Below are 15,874 nucleotides of genomic sequence, written 5' to 3'. Positions count from 1 at the left end.
TCATAATATGTCATTCATGTAGGCTACAAGCCTACGTGACAAAGATTGTACCGCTACGGTACGGATTAGATGAAAAACACAGCTGGGCGGGCGTGTGCGTGTGCGTGTGCGTGTGTGTGTGTGTGGGGCGAGGTGAGCGGGGAAACTCTTTCTTATTGGCTTTTCATGATGATGTCTTTGGTCGTATTCTGGTTCTTCAATCTTCATGTCGTAAAATCGGGGCGTTTTGAGAATATTTAAGGGCGTGTTCTTTAAATGACGCTCGTTTTCAGACGTGAGATTTATCAAAGTTCCGACCTGATGTACACTAGGATCGGCTGTATAGGATCCTTTGATAAATGTGACTTCGACGTTGGTGTACGGCCGAATATATGGAAAAATATACTCCGGTTTATACGCTGCGTTGATAAATGAGGGCCATTCTGTCTTTAAACTAAATGGGCAAGAAAAGTTTGGAAATGGTTGTCATTCAGTGGAACTGTTATGCCACTTTATTGGCCTCCTACAAGCCTACAAGAGCACCAGCTCTTGTGTTTAGCTGATGAAGTTGCTGTGTTTTCTAGGGCTGTCCCTTCATAGTCGAATAATCAATGAATCGGTCGGTTTGGTCAGTTGACCATGCCTTTGGTAGTTGATCAGTCTTTTTTTCCCCTTGCTCAATGAATTATGTCTTGAAAAATAAATAACCCCCTAATTCTACCAGTTTATATACCAATAGCCAGCAGCCATTGTGAAATCAACATTAGTATGTTAAGTTCTCTCTCTGGCATGATTGTATGCAGCAACCCCAATATTACAGATTAGTTGATTAAATCAGCTAATCGATTATTTGACAAATTACAATGGCAATTGGTAGTAATTTAGCCTAATTTATGCTTCGTCACAAAACATAGCAGACCTACAAACTCACAACTCGGCAATTTTCAGTTTGCGACATCATGTGAAAAAGTATGAATGTGTGTGTGAATGTGAGTGTTTTAATGCAAGTTGAACCTTGAGCCTTGGACCTTGAGCCGTCCCAATAAAGAAAGCTCTTTGCTTTCCTTGACGGCCCACTGCAGTTACCTCCAGACCTGTGCCCTGTTGGCAGGTGATGCCAACCTGACCGATGAGGAGAGGAAGCACTTTTGTCAGGAAATCCTGACCTTTGCCAGCAAGTCTGCAGACAAATGTAAGCCATCATATTCCTCACCAGATCAGGACCACTACCTCTTAAAGATCCAACTCTGTAACATTTTTAAATTCTGTCTCCTTCCTTCCCAGCCCAGAAAGCAACTCTCAGCATGAGCGCGTTCGCCCAGCTGACGCGGCTGCAGTTTCGCCCGGAGACTGCCTCCGTTCACTCTGGAGCCGCCCTGCAGGTGGAGCTGAGTCTGCGCTGCCTGATGCCGGTGTCGGTGTGCCTGCAGCAGCTGTCCGCTAGCATTCACTTTAGCCTGGAGCAAGGAGGGACTCATGGAAGGTCCAAGGGACCTCAGAGACAAACATATCCAGGGACAGTACACTTCACGCAGGGGAACCCCTCAGGGGGTCCCTCTTCGTCATCCTCAGCCGCCGGTCCTTCATTAGAGCTGGATGAGATCCAGGACCGGAGTCCCTCGGACAACTCGCTCAATTTCACAGGCATGGTGTGTAAAAACACGCACCTGGTGATGCGTCGCCACGACAGTGGCTCGTCGCCGGACACGCCCAACTGCATGAGCCCCCCTGTGGTCGCCATAGACGACGGGCCTCAGATGCTGAAGGTGCAGGACGTAACGCTGGAGCCGGGGAATAACAGCATCTTATTCACAGCGCCTGTAAGAGCCACTTCTCTTTCCCTTGCTTTTACCGACGAGTCCGTAATCCTGAACGGACGACAACCTCTTCTGTTGGAACGGAGCCTCTGAATTGAGTGTTAACCACAGAAACAAAAGAGCCTCTAAAAAAATTATTGATCTAGTCCTTCTCTCTCTATTTTATGAAATAAAACAACAGTTGCTCCTGTCCCGTTCCGATATATACTGTGACTCTTTCACTCTCTGCCTTTACTTTTTAATCATCTCTCAATCTCTCCCCTCTCTCTTGTCTCTCCCTTCTAAAACTGTGTTTCCGTCTGTGTGATTGTAGAGCGGTGATTCAGGGACGTATACACTGCGTCAGCTGTGTGCCACGGTGGGCCAGGTGCACTTTGTGCTGCCTCACATCTACCCGCTGGTCCAGTATGAAGTTTACTCTCAGGAACCCCAGCTGAGTGTGGAGCCTCTCTCAGGTCTGACTGCTGCATTTACATCACATATCCACACAAGTTCATACCTACTGATACTGTCCACGCTTGGACACTAAGATATTATGTAATTATGAAACAAAAAGCCTGGTAAACGAGACTACTAAGATATAGACATGAAGATAACCATATACTTTCTACACACACAAACAGTATATCGCCCAGCTTATATATATGTATACATTCAACACCATCTGCTTATAATAGTGCTCTCATTCCATGGATCTTTATAGTCTTAAGATTCATTTGACATTCTCAATCTTCAATGATGTGATAAATTGCCACAAACCCACTTGTGCCACTACAAGCCAAAATATTGTTTTATAATGGACCCAAACCACAAACCAGTTTCATGTGATTAAGTGACCAGCAGAGTAGAAAACCCTACAAGCCACTACAGGCAAAAACTGCACCGCATCCGGCTGTTGGCTGATGCTCATCTCCACACTTTGTTTTTTTCCCCGCAGAGCCGCTGCTGGCAGGTCTGGCACAGAAGGTGAAGTTCACTCTGCTAACGGGCCACTACGCCGTGAAGAAGGGAGATGCTCTGCAGCTCAGCAACTCTGACACCATGCCCATCCTGTCCTCCAGCACCTGCACAGCGTCCATCCTCAACCCTGCCGCTGGTCTGCATACCCCTCCCCCCCCCCCCCCCCACACACACGCGCACACACACACACACACACACACACACACACACACACACACACACACACACACACACACACACACACACACACACACACACACACACACACACACACACACACACACACACACACACACACACACACACACACCGCCTCCATCCTCAACCCTGCCACTGGTCTGCACCCACTCTCAAGGCCCTGACACACTGAAAGCGTCAGACGCTCGCATCATCAAACCATTGCTTTTAACCCATTAAGACCTGAAGCCGATTCTACAAATGTCTTCTAAATCGGTGGTTCTCAAACCTTTTCATGTCAAGGACCCCCAAAATGATATGTATTTGGCCGCCGACTCCTATCTTAAAATATGTTGTTCCAGGGACCCCAGAAGCAAAGATTTGAGTTACAAATGTTCACTTGAAAAAATATATATTCAAAATGTTCACGATTTTTCAAAAATAGCAGATCTACAAGCTCAGAGCTTGTAGATCTGAAAATGACACAGATGCGTTCCAGGTCTTAAAGGGGTAATGGCTGTAGGCACACTTGAGGCGGCAAGTGGACGCGCCAAAACCTGTTGACTCGTCTTGCGGAGCACGGTTCTATTTTTTAAACGTTGATGTATGGCACAAACACAATGTGTATATTGCATCAAGGTATTGACGAGTTTAAAATTGTATCGCAGTCTGCATTTCACCATTTAATTCTAAATTGTCTTTTGACAAACACGTCTGTTTCTAATTAAATAGAAAGGTCTGCATAGATCCTCAAAAATAATAGGTTTGTATGTGAAACTACAGCAGTCCCGTCTTCCTTTGCACGTATTTAGCTGGTGATGGATGGAGTGCATGCGGAATGAAGAGAGAGAGAAAGAGAAGAGAGTGAATGGAACAAAGGAGGTACATAATATACAACAGTCCCAGCCTGCGTGCGTGGGTCTGTGTGTGTGCTTGTGTGTGTGTTTTGGTACAGTACGTGCCTTGTTTCATTCAGGTTGGTGCAATGCGGTTTAAATTATTATTGATGATAATATTAAAAATAAGGATAATAATTATTGATGAAGAATCAAGAAGGTTTATTAATAATAAATTAATAATTGCGGTGCCACCAAATGTATCGAGACAATTTGACGCTTCTAATCTGAACAAGTGTCCTAACTTGACATGCGTCCGTGATGTGTCAGGGCCTTCACATAGACACACACCATGCACAAATAGAATAACAGAAAGCCACATATTTATGGATAGATGTAGAACGGTACACAGTAAAAATCCTTACAGGTCCAATTGCTTTCATACATACAATCTATACAATAGATATTATAGCTACTATTGATTGTGAGACTATTAGATGAGGAGATATAGTTACATTAAGTAATTTAGAAAATTTTTAGAGCATTTGCTCAGTTGTCCAATATTACCGAACGTATGCATATTAAACTTTAAAGCATTATTTATACAATTAAATACATCACAATATAGTTTTCAAAACTTGTGTTTTGACATCATGCTCTTTGTGTCCCTCCCTCCCTGTGGATGCAGAGCGCGTGGGGGAGAGCGTTCTGTCCATCCAGTCGTCTGAGAAGGTCACCAGCATCAGCTTGCCCCCCACCCCTCCCTACCACACCCTGGAGTTCCATCTGGAGGTTCTGTGCATCATCCCCTCGGGACCCGACCGACCCGCTAACGAGAGGCTCACCAACGGGGAGATCCGCCACCGCCCCCGGAGCTACAGTCACCCCGACACCCCCATGACGGCCATCGACCAGAGGGTAAGACCATCAAAGGCACACACACTCATTTTGTGTGGACTTTCTTTTTCCATTGCCTGAACTAATTGACCTTAGTGGCAAGGTGTTATTATGATGATTTAGTTAGCATTAGCTATCATAAAGAATCATACAGAAATACTTAACCACATGAACCCTTTTTGCTATTTTTGTAAATCACTTTATTGCAATTTTCAATCGATTAGTTTAAACAGAATGTCGTAGCTAGTTTTACATGGAACACAATAAGCCAGCTGAATTATTGAACCATCTGTTGTCATCAGACATGGTGTCCCGTCCAGACGGAGAAGCTTTGTATTTAAGATTGACTGGGGATAATTACAGGATCCGTGGTGCTGTTTTTGTGTCCTCAGATGTCCATAGACTGCCCATGGTCTATCTACTCTTCTCTGCTGGCTCTCACGTTCTACATCCCCTTCAAGACCAAACACTCACTGCTCTCAGCTGGTAACAGGTGAGCAAGACCCTTTCTTCCATTCTTGCACTTTTCATGCAAGAATATCTGTTAATTCTTCTGCTTGAGCGAAAGCGTTAGTAGACAAATATTTTTTACCCCTTTTTTCTCCCCAATTTAGTCGTTATGCCAATTAATTCCTCCCCACACACATTTCTGTGTTGTCACTGCTGTTGTATCCTACTGACTCACCTGCCAGTGAGGAGCCCCCACCAGGAGGACGTAGAGCCTTCGTCTTACTCCTCCCCGTCCGGCTTCCCACCCCAGAACACGGGCCAATTGTGTTTCGTGTAAACGCTCGACTAAGCCGGTTGTTCATAACATGAGACACTGCTGCAATTTGCAATAAGATTTTACATCACAATATCGATATCAAGATATTTTGATAAAAAATATTGTGATTGTCCATATCGTTTATATGAGTCTGTACATTTTTCTGTGTTTGTTTATGTGCACAATCATAATACATGTGTGAATGTCTGTCGTCTGTCACCCCCCCCCCCCCCCCCCACAGGAAGTACATCCAGGTGTGTGTGCAGAATGTATCGGATACGAACTTCCAGCTGGCGGATCAGAAGCTGACAGAGAACCAGCACGAGTCACTAGAGCTGAGGTCCCTCAACACTACAGCACAACAGGTGAAACAATAGGGGTGTCACGATTCACTTACCTCACGATTCGATTCAAAATCGATTCCTAGGGTGCCGATTCGATTTAAATTGCGATTCTGCGATTAATTGTGAGTAATTGCGATTCGATTCGATACTGCGATTTATTGCGATTAAATCCTAGGGTGCCGATTCGATTTAAATTGCGATTCTGCAATTAATGGCGATTTGATTCTGCGATTTATCACGATTAAATCCTAGGGTGCCGATTCGATTTAAATTGCGATTCTGCAATTAATTGCGATTCGATTCTGCGATTTATTGCGATTTTCTTCCCCAAATCGTTTTGCTTTAATTATACTAGAACATTTTAAAACAATTCTGAACAATATAAACCATGAAAAGTTGAATCATACACTTCAATGCAGCCAGATCATGTCAGTCAGTCTTTCTGACATTTATTTCAGACAAAGTGCCAGTGAAAAAGGTACAACCTTATAAAAACAACATGTTATTACATTACATCCTGGTCTTAAAGCTGCCAGTCATCTCATCAAAAAACACAAACAGTACACATTCACACTGTGACTTCACAGTTCAGTGATGAAAAAAGATGTGCTGCAGATGAGCTATTTTAGCCTTTAACAAATGGACCTAGACCTACACTACAGGTCTGCAACTTAACACATTGAATGCCAGAGTTATTTCAGATTTTTTAGCTGTTTTATGCCAGAGATTTTTCATTGAGAAAAAAAAAGTACTCAGGAGCCGAGATACAGAATTTTTAAGTTTTAAGTTAACAAGGAAGTGGATGGGAGTCTAAATCTTCAAGAAATCATATCTCCTTGGTCTTTGGGTCAAAAAATGAAGAAAAAAAAAAAAAAACCTTTTTTTTTTTTTTTTTTTTTCAAAAATCGAAAAAATCGATTCTGAACATTTGAAACGATTTAAAAAATCGCGGCATTAAGAATCGCGATTTATTCACGAATCGATTTTTTTTGACAGGCCTATGAAAGCAGTCAGTCGACCCCTGTTCCATTCCCACTGTTGACCTGTGTCACATGTTCTTCCCCTCTAAATAATTAATAAATAACTTGAGTTTTCAGAATTTGTATTATTTGACCCTTTTCAGGTGTTTTGGGGTTCTTAAAAAAATTGTCATATTGCAGTTTCTTCTTTCTTTTTCAACAAATAATTAACCTAAATCTAACACCTAAATGTGTGTGTCTGTGTGTGTGTGTGTGTGTGTGTGTGTGTGTGTGTGTGTGTGTGTGTGTGTGTGTGTGTAGCTGGTGTGCAGTAAACAGTATATGTTCTGCCTATGGGAGGTGAGGTGGAAGGCTGACCTGCCCACCTGTCTCCAGTGTGTGTTCTCTGCCAACTTCTGCCCTGTCAACCAGGACATCTCTGCCTTCAAACCCTTCCACCACCACTTCCAGCTGGAAAGAGTCACTGTAAGTTCTTTTCCCAGGCAGCAGCAGTGGCCAATCAAAGGTTTCATATGTGGGGTTGTGACTAGAACTATGATATAGACAAAATCAAATATCACAATATAATATCTTTTTCTTTCCAAATAATTTAGAAAATGGAGAAAATAGCTCGATCTGCTATTTGTGAAAAAATAAATTGAGTGATTAAAACCAGTAAAATATAAAAATAAATAAAAGTATAATATCAATATATTGCCCAGCCCTAACTGGAATTGGTTCAACTGTATATTTACGGTATGATTAGGGCTTTCACCAACTAGTCGACTAGTATAACCACTAGTCGACTTTGTTCGTACTAGTTGAATAGTTGAAGAAAAAAAATAATCTTTTTTTTGTTTTAATGCCTTTTTTAATTTTTCATCAAAAGGGGGTCAAAAGTATGCCCAATAAAAGCCTATTATTGGGCAATGGGGATCCTTGGAGACGCTGCTGTGGTGCTGTGCTGCTGTGCCAGAAGCGCTTCCCTTAAAACGCCATAAAAATAAGGGCAGGAGGATAATAATAATAGTAATATAGTAGGATGGCATTAAAACAATGCCCCCCCCCCCTAAAAAAAAAAAAAAAAAAAACTTTTAACTTTTTTTTAATGTACATTTTGACTAGTCGACTACTACTTGGTCAAATGAGTCGACTAGTAAAAATCAATAGTTGTGAATGCCCTACGGTATGTAAGGGAAATGACAAACTAAATCTTTACTAACAACAACTACTGTTGAGGTGCTTGAACAAAGATTTTCATCAGCTGTTGCTTTGGAGACGCTCAGCAGCCTATTACACGTTTACACTGTTTATGCCCTATTTGTGTGCTAACCAAGGTTGACAAGGTTAGTGAAATGAATCATTTTAAGGCTGGTGAGAGATTACAGCTAGCAATTAAAGCGTTGCTGTTTCAATATCCAGTATCAGTGAAGTCCCCTTCAACAAGGACATTCAACCCATTTGTATGTGTACCTACCTACATTACTCCAAGGGCATTCAGTATTGGCTAACTAAAGTGAAAAAGTCTGTGATTAAACCAACACTATAAGATGGATAAACCTTCATTGATCCCCGGGGGGAAATATATGTATTGTATGCATGTCCTTGACAGCATGCATATACGTACATGCAGAAATAGTACATACCGCGCGTATGTAGGACAAAAGGTTTGTTTCTGTCGGTCCAGCGGTTTGCGAGATTAGCTCCGGACTCACAAACCCGTGGACGGGGGCAAAAACCTGATCTTCCTCCCCTTGCCTTTTCACTGAACCGTGACACTAAAATATCATATCGAACTGAACCATGAATTTACCTCTACCTGGAACACATGAACATTAGCTTATACAGTAGCCGTAGTGGTGCAATATATTTATTATACATTGACCATGTCAAATTAAAAAAAATAAAAACAGAAATCAGACCACCACAAAACACTTTTAATTTAAGGGCAGACATTAAGTTGTGTGATGTGTGTACACGCTGTCCTTTGAATTGCTTCACTTGGTGTATCTTATCCTACGCATGCTGTTTACTGCCACCTAAGAGCCTGTGAGATTGATGGCCCTTTCACACAGAACATGGTTAGACTTAGCGCTGCGCTTGCTGCTGGGTACAACACACTGTTTGGGGGAGTCATGGAGGACAGAGAAAAATAGGGCAAGGCTGAGTTTTCAAAACTTCTAGCGGTACTGTCACTACATCACTGTCTAGTATGTAATAATGAAATATTCTGTATGAAAATTTAAAGCAGCACTATGTAACTTTCCTCTTTGAACCCGGTTTCTTGCACAAGTGCTGACATTTTTACCATTTGAGTTAATGGAGCCGGCCTGCTTGCTCGGGGGATGAATTGAATTTTGACCATCAGGTAAAAATTTGTGTCAGATCCTGTGTCTAGGTGAGACATGACATTTGACATGATCTAAATGTCTCAATAGAAGAGCAGGAAGACAAAATGCAACCACCCCAATTTTAGACCCTTTCATTAAAAAAAAGTTACATAGTGAGGCTTTAACCTCTGTGCATCATTACTTAATTTAAGAAACTTTTAAGTTAGTTATTGAGTGGGATCACATAACAAACTTAAGCCTAATCTTTGTTTATTATATACGCCGCACATATTGCCTCCCTACAACAAGCTGTTAAAACACACCTACTCAGGTGGAAACGTGTTTCCAACATAGTGCTTTCCTCCCCAGGTCTCAATATAAACACAAACTTGTGTCAAATAATTCAGGGAATTCAGACCGTCTTTTAATATATCCATGATTCATACGCACACAAAATCAGTTTTTCCTTATTTAGCTTAAAATAACACTGCCAATTTTACATTGTATATTGGGGTCCCTAAGATTTTTTTTGTTCCATTTGTACACAATGTAAAGAGTTACAGGCATATAAGTGTCCATTTCGAACCCTTGTGGGCCCCACACCAGACGGTGAGAAACGGTAGTTTAGTGCATCTCATCCTACGCATGCTGTTTAAAGAGCCTGTGAGATTAACGCTGCTGTACGATTCTCTCCTCTGTGACTCAACCAGACGTTGTACAGTGTTCGAGGTGAGATCCTGCCTGCTGCAGGGGAGCAACACTGTCGCTCTGGCACCCTCTGTGGGCTGGAGGTGTCCATTACACGACTGACCGAGCCTGGTGAGGGGGAGACGGAGGAGGGGAAGGCAGAGGCCGACGGCCTCAGGACCACCAAGCTCATGTATGAAGGTACGCTTGAGGGAGAGAAAAATATATATGAGAGAACGGGTGAAAGACAGAAAGATTGATAGATTATTTTTGTGTTAGAGCCAGACCGATACAATGGTTTGGCTGATATATCAGCCATTATTTGACTTTTGTGACACCATTGGTATCGTCAATTATGCTGCTGATGTGTTCCGATTTTTAAACACTTTCAACCTGGCGTCCATATTTTGGGCATGTCATTATATGCTAACATTCAGAAAAGTATTAAAAGACATTTTGAAAATCGCAGATCTACAAGCTTTGAATGCGACACGTCAGCTTCCTTAACTATAAACCTTAATCCAATCTCAAATGTTTCAAATTGATTCGAAAATGTTGCACTTTTTGACAAAATATCGGTCAAATCATTGGTAATTGGTGATTTAGGACTCAGGATTCAGGATCGGCATCCGACCCAAAAATCTGGCATCGGTCTGGCTCTTGTGTGTGTGTTTGCGTGAGTGTGCTCAGCCACACACGTATGCGTGCGTGCTTAAATGTTATTCAGACCACCTGTGTGTCTCTGCTCTCCTTCACAGTGGCTGATAGCAGCAGTAACTGGGCTGTGTGTGGAAAGAGCTCTGGCATGGTATCCATGCCCCTGTCAGCCGACGCCACCCACAGAGTGCAGATCGAGGTGATGCCACTGTTCGCCGGCCACCTGCCTTTCCCTAAGATCAAAGTGTTCAGGTACCTGCCTCACACTGCAGCGCCTGCCATCCAGCCTGACCCTGGTAAGTCCTCTAGCTTCCATTGATCATAACTCACCCTGCTGGAATGCTCACATAGAGTACATCCACCTGTTTTTATCAGGTCTAGGTTAGCAATGTGCTCTTGCTTTAAGAATTCCTCCATTTATATCAGTGGTCTCCAGCTGCAGTCCCGGTGACCCAGAGTACTGATTGGGGCTGCAACTATAGATTATCTTCATAGTGATTAATATATCGATTACTTTTTTTATTGATCGAATAATTGAGAAGCACGTCTTAAAAAGAATTTTTTTTTTCTTTTTATATATCAACGAATCCATGTGAAAAACTTTCACATCGAAAGTTTCAATTGATTTTTCTATCTAATCTATTTAATCTACTAAATTGATTTGTCTGATTCACTTGGTGTACGACACTAGTTGAATGCAATTAACTACCTGGTGGAGTCAAAAACTAGCAGTAGTCTTGGTTCTCGGAGGGCCAGAGAGAAACACTTGTTTATATGACCAAATAATCGTTTAGGTTGTTGCTATCCCTTCACTTGTACTTGTAGGCTACACATTGTAGGTATTGCTAATCAATCATAACAGTCCTTGTTATGAGTTTAGGTGAGTTTATGAGTACACATTGTTTGCAGGGAAGTCAGTTTTCCTTTCCACTTGTCTTCCCAACAGAATATATTACTGCATCTACAAGACTGAGGCAAGAATGTCCAGTTAAATCCAAACATATTCCAAAGATTTGTTATCAGATAATCTAATAATTTGGACAATTAACTTTTCTTTAGCTAAACATTAAATACTGTATATATTCATCATGATTTACACATGTCCAAATATAAATGTTATTGTACAATGTTACCACATGCAAGACCTTTATGAGCTGTTATATGACTGTTCTCTATGTCGAAGCTTTTAGTACTTTATTTTGTTTATCCTAGAATAACAGACTCATTAGATAACATTTATTATCAATCCCTTAGATAAGATGTGTGTTCCGACCGATGTCATCTGAAAGTAATGCATTTCTTAAGCTAAATGATATTTTATGTTCTCCTCCCCATGTGATTTCACAACAGCATGTTGAAAACCACTTTGGTATCTCGCATTCCATGCTGTCGCTGTCGGGCAGAAACCTTGTATCTGTTTTCTTTTCATAAATGAATGCCCTACTTCGTCATACAAGAGTGTCATGCAAAAGTAGTGTGAATAACCAGTCGCTGTGAGCTTGTAGATTAGCTATTCATGCTACTTTTGAAACATTTTAAAGTTAAAGTGGCTAAGTCTGTCTGTGGGTTTTATTAATATTTAACTAATGAAAGCTATTAACAAGAGCTTGTGACTAAATAATGACTACATTGGATCCATTGGTTATTTTTTCCGTTCCCAGCTTTTGTACATACAAGGTTTCCACCCGACAGCAACTATACATGTTGGCACTGTTAGCACAGCAGTTAGTTTATAGACAGCTGTAATCTTGACAGAATCATACCTGCCCTGGAACACCTGAATAATCAGCTGTAGTGCAGTCGGACAGCCTTTTAGCCCTCTTCTTGTCCTGTGCCGCCCACAGACAGCTGTGTGGAGAACGACACGCTCTCCCTGCTGGACAAGACCCTGGACGACCAGGCGGACACGGCCAGCATCCGTAGCCGGGGCAGTGTTCACTCGCTGGGCAGCGGCGAGCAGCAGCAGCAGCAGCGGGGCCTTCCCATGCCGCGGCTAGAGCCCTTCAGTCCCGGCCAGGTCTTTAACCACAGCCACGCGCGGCAGGTCCTCGTGCTCCCCGCCACCGACGACCACATCCTGGAGGTCAACGCCACGTGACCCCGGTGGCCAGAACCATAACCCCTCCTCCTCACACACACAACCCCCCTCCTCAACTTGACTGACATCACTAACGCCGCCTCCCGCCCACACGCCCTCTCTCGGACCACAGCCCAAACCCAGGACCCCTGGATGGACTCTGGTGGGCTTGAGCGCTTGGGGCGGGTGGTGTCCTGGGGACTACATCTAAGACCTTTTATGGGGCAGTCTGTTTGGGCTCTTCTAGGCCCCTGACCCCCAAAACCCTTGAGCATGAAGTTTTCACACCACTGGAGTCATCAGGAACTAGAACACAACAAAGAAGGAATGACACCTGCTGATAATTATTATTATTATTATTATTTTTGCGTTCCTCAATTTTCTTGACCATGATTTGTATATAGCTCATTGGATAGATCTATAATTCTATATATTGACTGTTTATTCTGATTGCCCCCCCCCTCACCTCCACCCACTCCCCTCTGCTGACTCTGCTGTCCTACGATGCTTTCGCGGCCACATGTTGCCAAATCCCTGTTCGCTCACGTGCGATCGGAGAGCTGATCGAGACACAGCGTTGTCATCTCCCCTCCCCCCTCGAGAGCGACCATGTTCTTTAGACGCACCAAAGCCCTAGATAGCCTGTGTTACGTTGTACACCTCTACTGACTACTGAAGTACTGTACTTTTAACTGGTGTGTCCAGTATGTATCTGTACGTGTGTGTGGTGCGTACGCGTGTGTGTGTGTGTGTGTGTGTGTGTGTGTGCACGAGTGTGTGAGATTGATTTGTTTTTCAGTAAAGATCAGCCAGTGGACAGTGTCTATCTGTTGTCTTAATCTAACAATGGTTTGTTCATTATATAAGTGTGTATATCTATTGCGTATGACGTGTATATGAGGGGTGTGTGTGTGTGTGTGCGTGTTGATGAATCTGTGTCCAAGCTATGCACTTATGCCATAGGTCTCGAATAAATGAATGGAAATGCTCGTCATTTAATTTATTCATTCACTCGGTAGTTCTCAAATTGGGGTCCAGGGACCCTCTGGGTTCCTTGAGGGGGTTCCAAATGGACCCTTAAAGGTCTGTAACTCTGAGAGTTTACAAATGGAACCAAATGGACCCGTTATGGGGGCCCTTGAAATGAAAAGGTTTGAGAACCACTGCATTCACCGATTCGAAAGAGCGACTGTCAACTTTAACTGTTGGTCTACCTACCTAATCCTTATGTTCTTGCCCTTCCCCCCACCCAAACACTGTAATTATACTGTTCACCTTTGGTCACTGTACATACTGCTGTGTAAATAAATGTGATTTAAAATCAAAATCCTCTTTGATTGCCACCTATATTAAAAATTCATTGGAACTGATCTGGTGTTGTGGTGCTTTGTGACACTTGTTTCTCACCAAGTTGTCCACGGCATAATTACAGGTGGTCCATGGCAAAATGTTTAATTAGAATATTTAAAAATGTATATATTGTGCTGAATTAAATACATCCGTTGACACTATGTAACTTTACTCTTATACCCCGTATTTAAACCTGGTTTCCTGCTTAAGTGTGACATTTTTACCATTGAGCTAATAGAGCTGGCCTGCTTGCTTTAGGGATAAATCATGTCATCTTGACATTTGAAACGATCTAAATGTCTCAATAGAAGAGCAGCGAGACAAAATAAAACCACCCCAATTGTATAAGTTATATTATATATTTTTTTATTATAAAAAAAAGTTACATAGGCTTTAAGTGCTTGATATATTTGGTTGCGCCCGGTGTAACACACTGAAGATGGCCTGTCTACAAGCTCACAGCATGTCTAAATCAGGCTTTAACTCATTCAGTGCCATTCTTATTTATGGCAGTTTGGTTCTGAGTGCCACAGCCAAAATTCATTGTAAAAAAGAGCCGAGATACAGCCTTTTTCAGTAAGAAGTTAAACAAGAAGTGAATGGAGCATCAAATCTTCAAATCAGCATATCTTGGGTTCTGAATTGTTTTTTTCAAAAAAAAGAAAGGAAAAAAATGATTTTTTAAATTTTATTTTTATGACGTCTTAGACGTCACGTGGCGCTCAGGGCGCTACAGGCCATGACGTCTTAGACGACATGTGGCACTGAATGAGTTAAGATCATCTCTTTACTGAACATCAAATTAATGTGACTATAGTTATAGCCTGTAATCGGCACACATCAAAGTCTATAATATATATATTTATACAGTGAATATAAGCTTAATAACCAAAATAGGCCTATTCCCTGTTTCAATGTGAAAATAAAATGCTCTTGGATTTTTTTGAGCAGTGGAAAAATTTACAAAATCTTTTATGACTCAAACATCGCAAACAAGAGCTTGACTGGGTGCAAGAGATCAGTGTAGTAGAAAATATATATATATTTAAGTAGGCTATATACTGCAAAATATACTGTATACTGCCAGAATTAACTTTAAAGCTTGTATAGTTTACTGTTTGTATATATGCATAATACTATAGATTGTGTGGTTAAAGAAAACGGCAACACTACTTGACATTAGTACAGTAATTACTATGACAGACTGTACAAGGTGCCTGACATCAAATATTGACAGGACAAAATTTCAACCAGACCTCTACGCTCTATGCTCAAACAAGATCCACTTTTGTTGGAATGTTGCTAGATAAATTACATGATATGATAACTTCCCATCATAATAAAAGTGAGTGTTCACTTTCTTCTTTATTTCCTGTTGATGTTGGTTGATTTCTTGGGCTGTTCTCTGTGTGTATAGTGAGTGTTGACCGTGGGCGGGTGTGCCGCATGCTCCTCGGGGTGCGAGTAGGCGGGGTTGGGGATGGACACTAGACTGGTGAGTCGCGGCTCATGGAGCATTTGCATGGTGGGGTTGAGGAGTGCTGGCGTGCTGCTCGTCTGGCCTCTCCTACACTGTCGGTGCAGACAGATGCTCAGCACCACAGCCATCAGCAGCAGGGCAACACAACCTCCTATGAGAGTGTACAGCGCTATGGCCTCGCCGTCCCGGGGCGTCACGACGGGCACACAGCGTGTGTGAGACGCAGAGGCGCCGTTCTGCGCGCTCACACACACGCTGTAAATGTGTCCTGCCTCCAGCCCGAAGACGTTGGTCTGTCTGGCCCAGGAGCTCACGCTGGCGTTGCTGACGGCGCTCCCGTCCTGTCGTAGCACCCAAACCAGGAATGAGGTCAGAGTGGAGTACGGGGCGCACCACCGGATGCTGGCAGTCCTCGGCCACACCCTCATGACCTCGAGGGCCACGACAGGCCCAGGGGCCATGGAGGGGGCGGAACTCATACCGGGACACCTACAGCTCCACCCCTTGACCTCTTTGACCTCTGGACAGGGCTGCTGGAGGTGCACACAGGGGTCAATG

General features: G+C 42.8%; 1 protein-coding gene across 1 annotated transcript in view; it reads left to right on the top strand.

Moving 5' to 3' along the window:
* Window positions 1-13,856, top strand: part of trappc10 (trafficking protein particle complex subunit 10) — a 32,789-nt gene extending 18,933 nt beyond the window's left edge. Inside the window, exons 13-23 of the mRNA XM_080456872.1 lie at window positions 1,062-1,171; window positions 1,264-1,799; window positions 2,110-2,251; window positions 2,734-2,892; window positions 4,458-4,687; window positions 5,059-5,159; window positions 5,674-5,797; window positions 7,057-7,221; window positions 9,776-9,953; window positions 10,511-10,705; window positions 12,254-13,856. Of these exons, the coding sequence (XP_080312998.1) occupies window positions 1,062-1,171; window positions 1,264-1,799; window positions 2,110-2,251; window positions 2,734-2,892; window positions 4,458-4,687; window positions 5,059-5,159; window positions 5,674-5,797; window positions 7,057-7,221; window positions 9,776-9,953; window positions 10,511-10,705; window positions 12,254-12,507 (2,194 nt within the window). The 3' untranslated portion in view covers window positions 12,508-13,856. The remainder of the gene's footprint in view (window positions 1-1,061; window positions 1,172-1,263; window positions 1,800-2,109; window positions 2,252-2,733; window positions 2,893-4,457; window positions 4,688-5,058; window positions 5,160-5,673; window positions 5,798-7,056; window positions 7,222-9,775; window positions 9,954-10,510; window positions 10,706-12,253) is intronic.
* Window positions 13,857-15,874: the final 2,018 nt, after the last annotated feature.

The sequence above is a fragment of the Gymnoscopelus braueri genome (assembly GCF_963280865.1).
Source record: "Gymnoscopelus braueri genome assembly, chromosome: 18".
In the NCBI taxonomy this organism is placed as follows: Eukaryota; Metazoa; Chordata; class Actinopteri; order Myctophiformes; family Myctophidae; genus Gymnoscopelus; species Gymnoscopelus braueri.
Note: the sequence above shows the minus strand (reverse complement) of the source record. Positions and strands in the feature narration are given on the sequence as shown.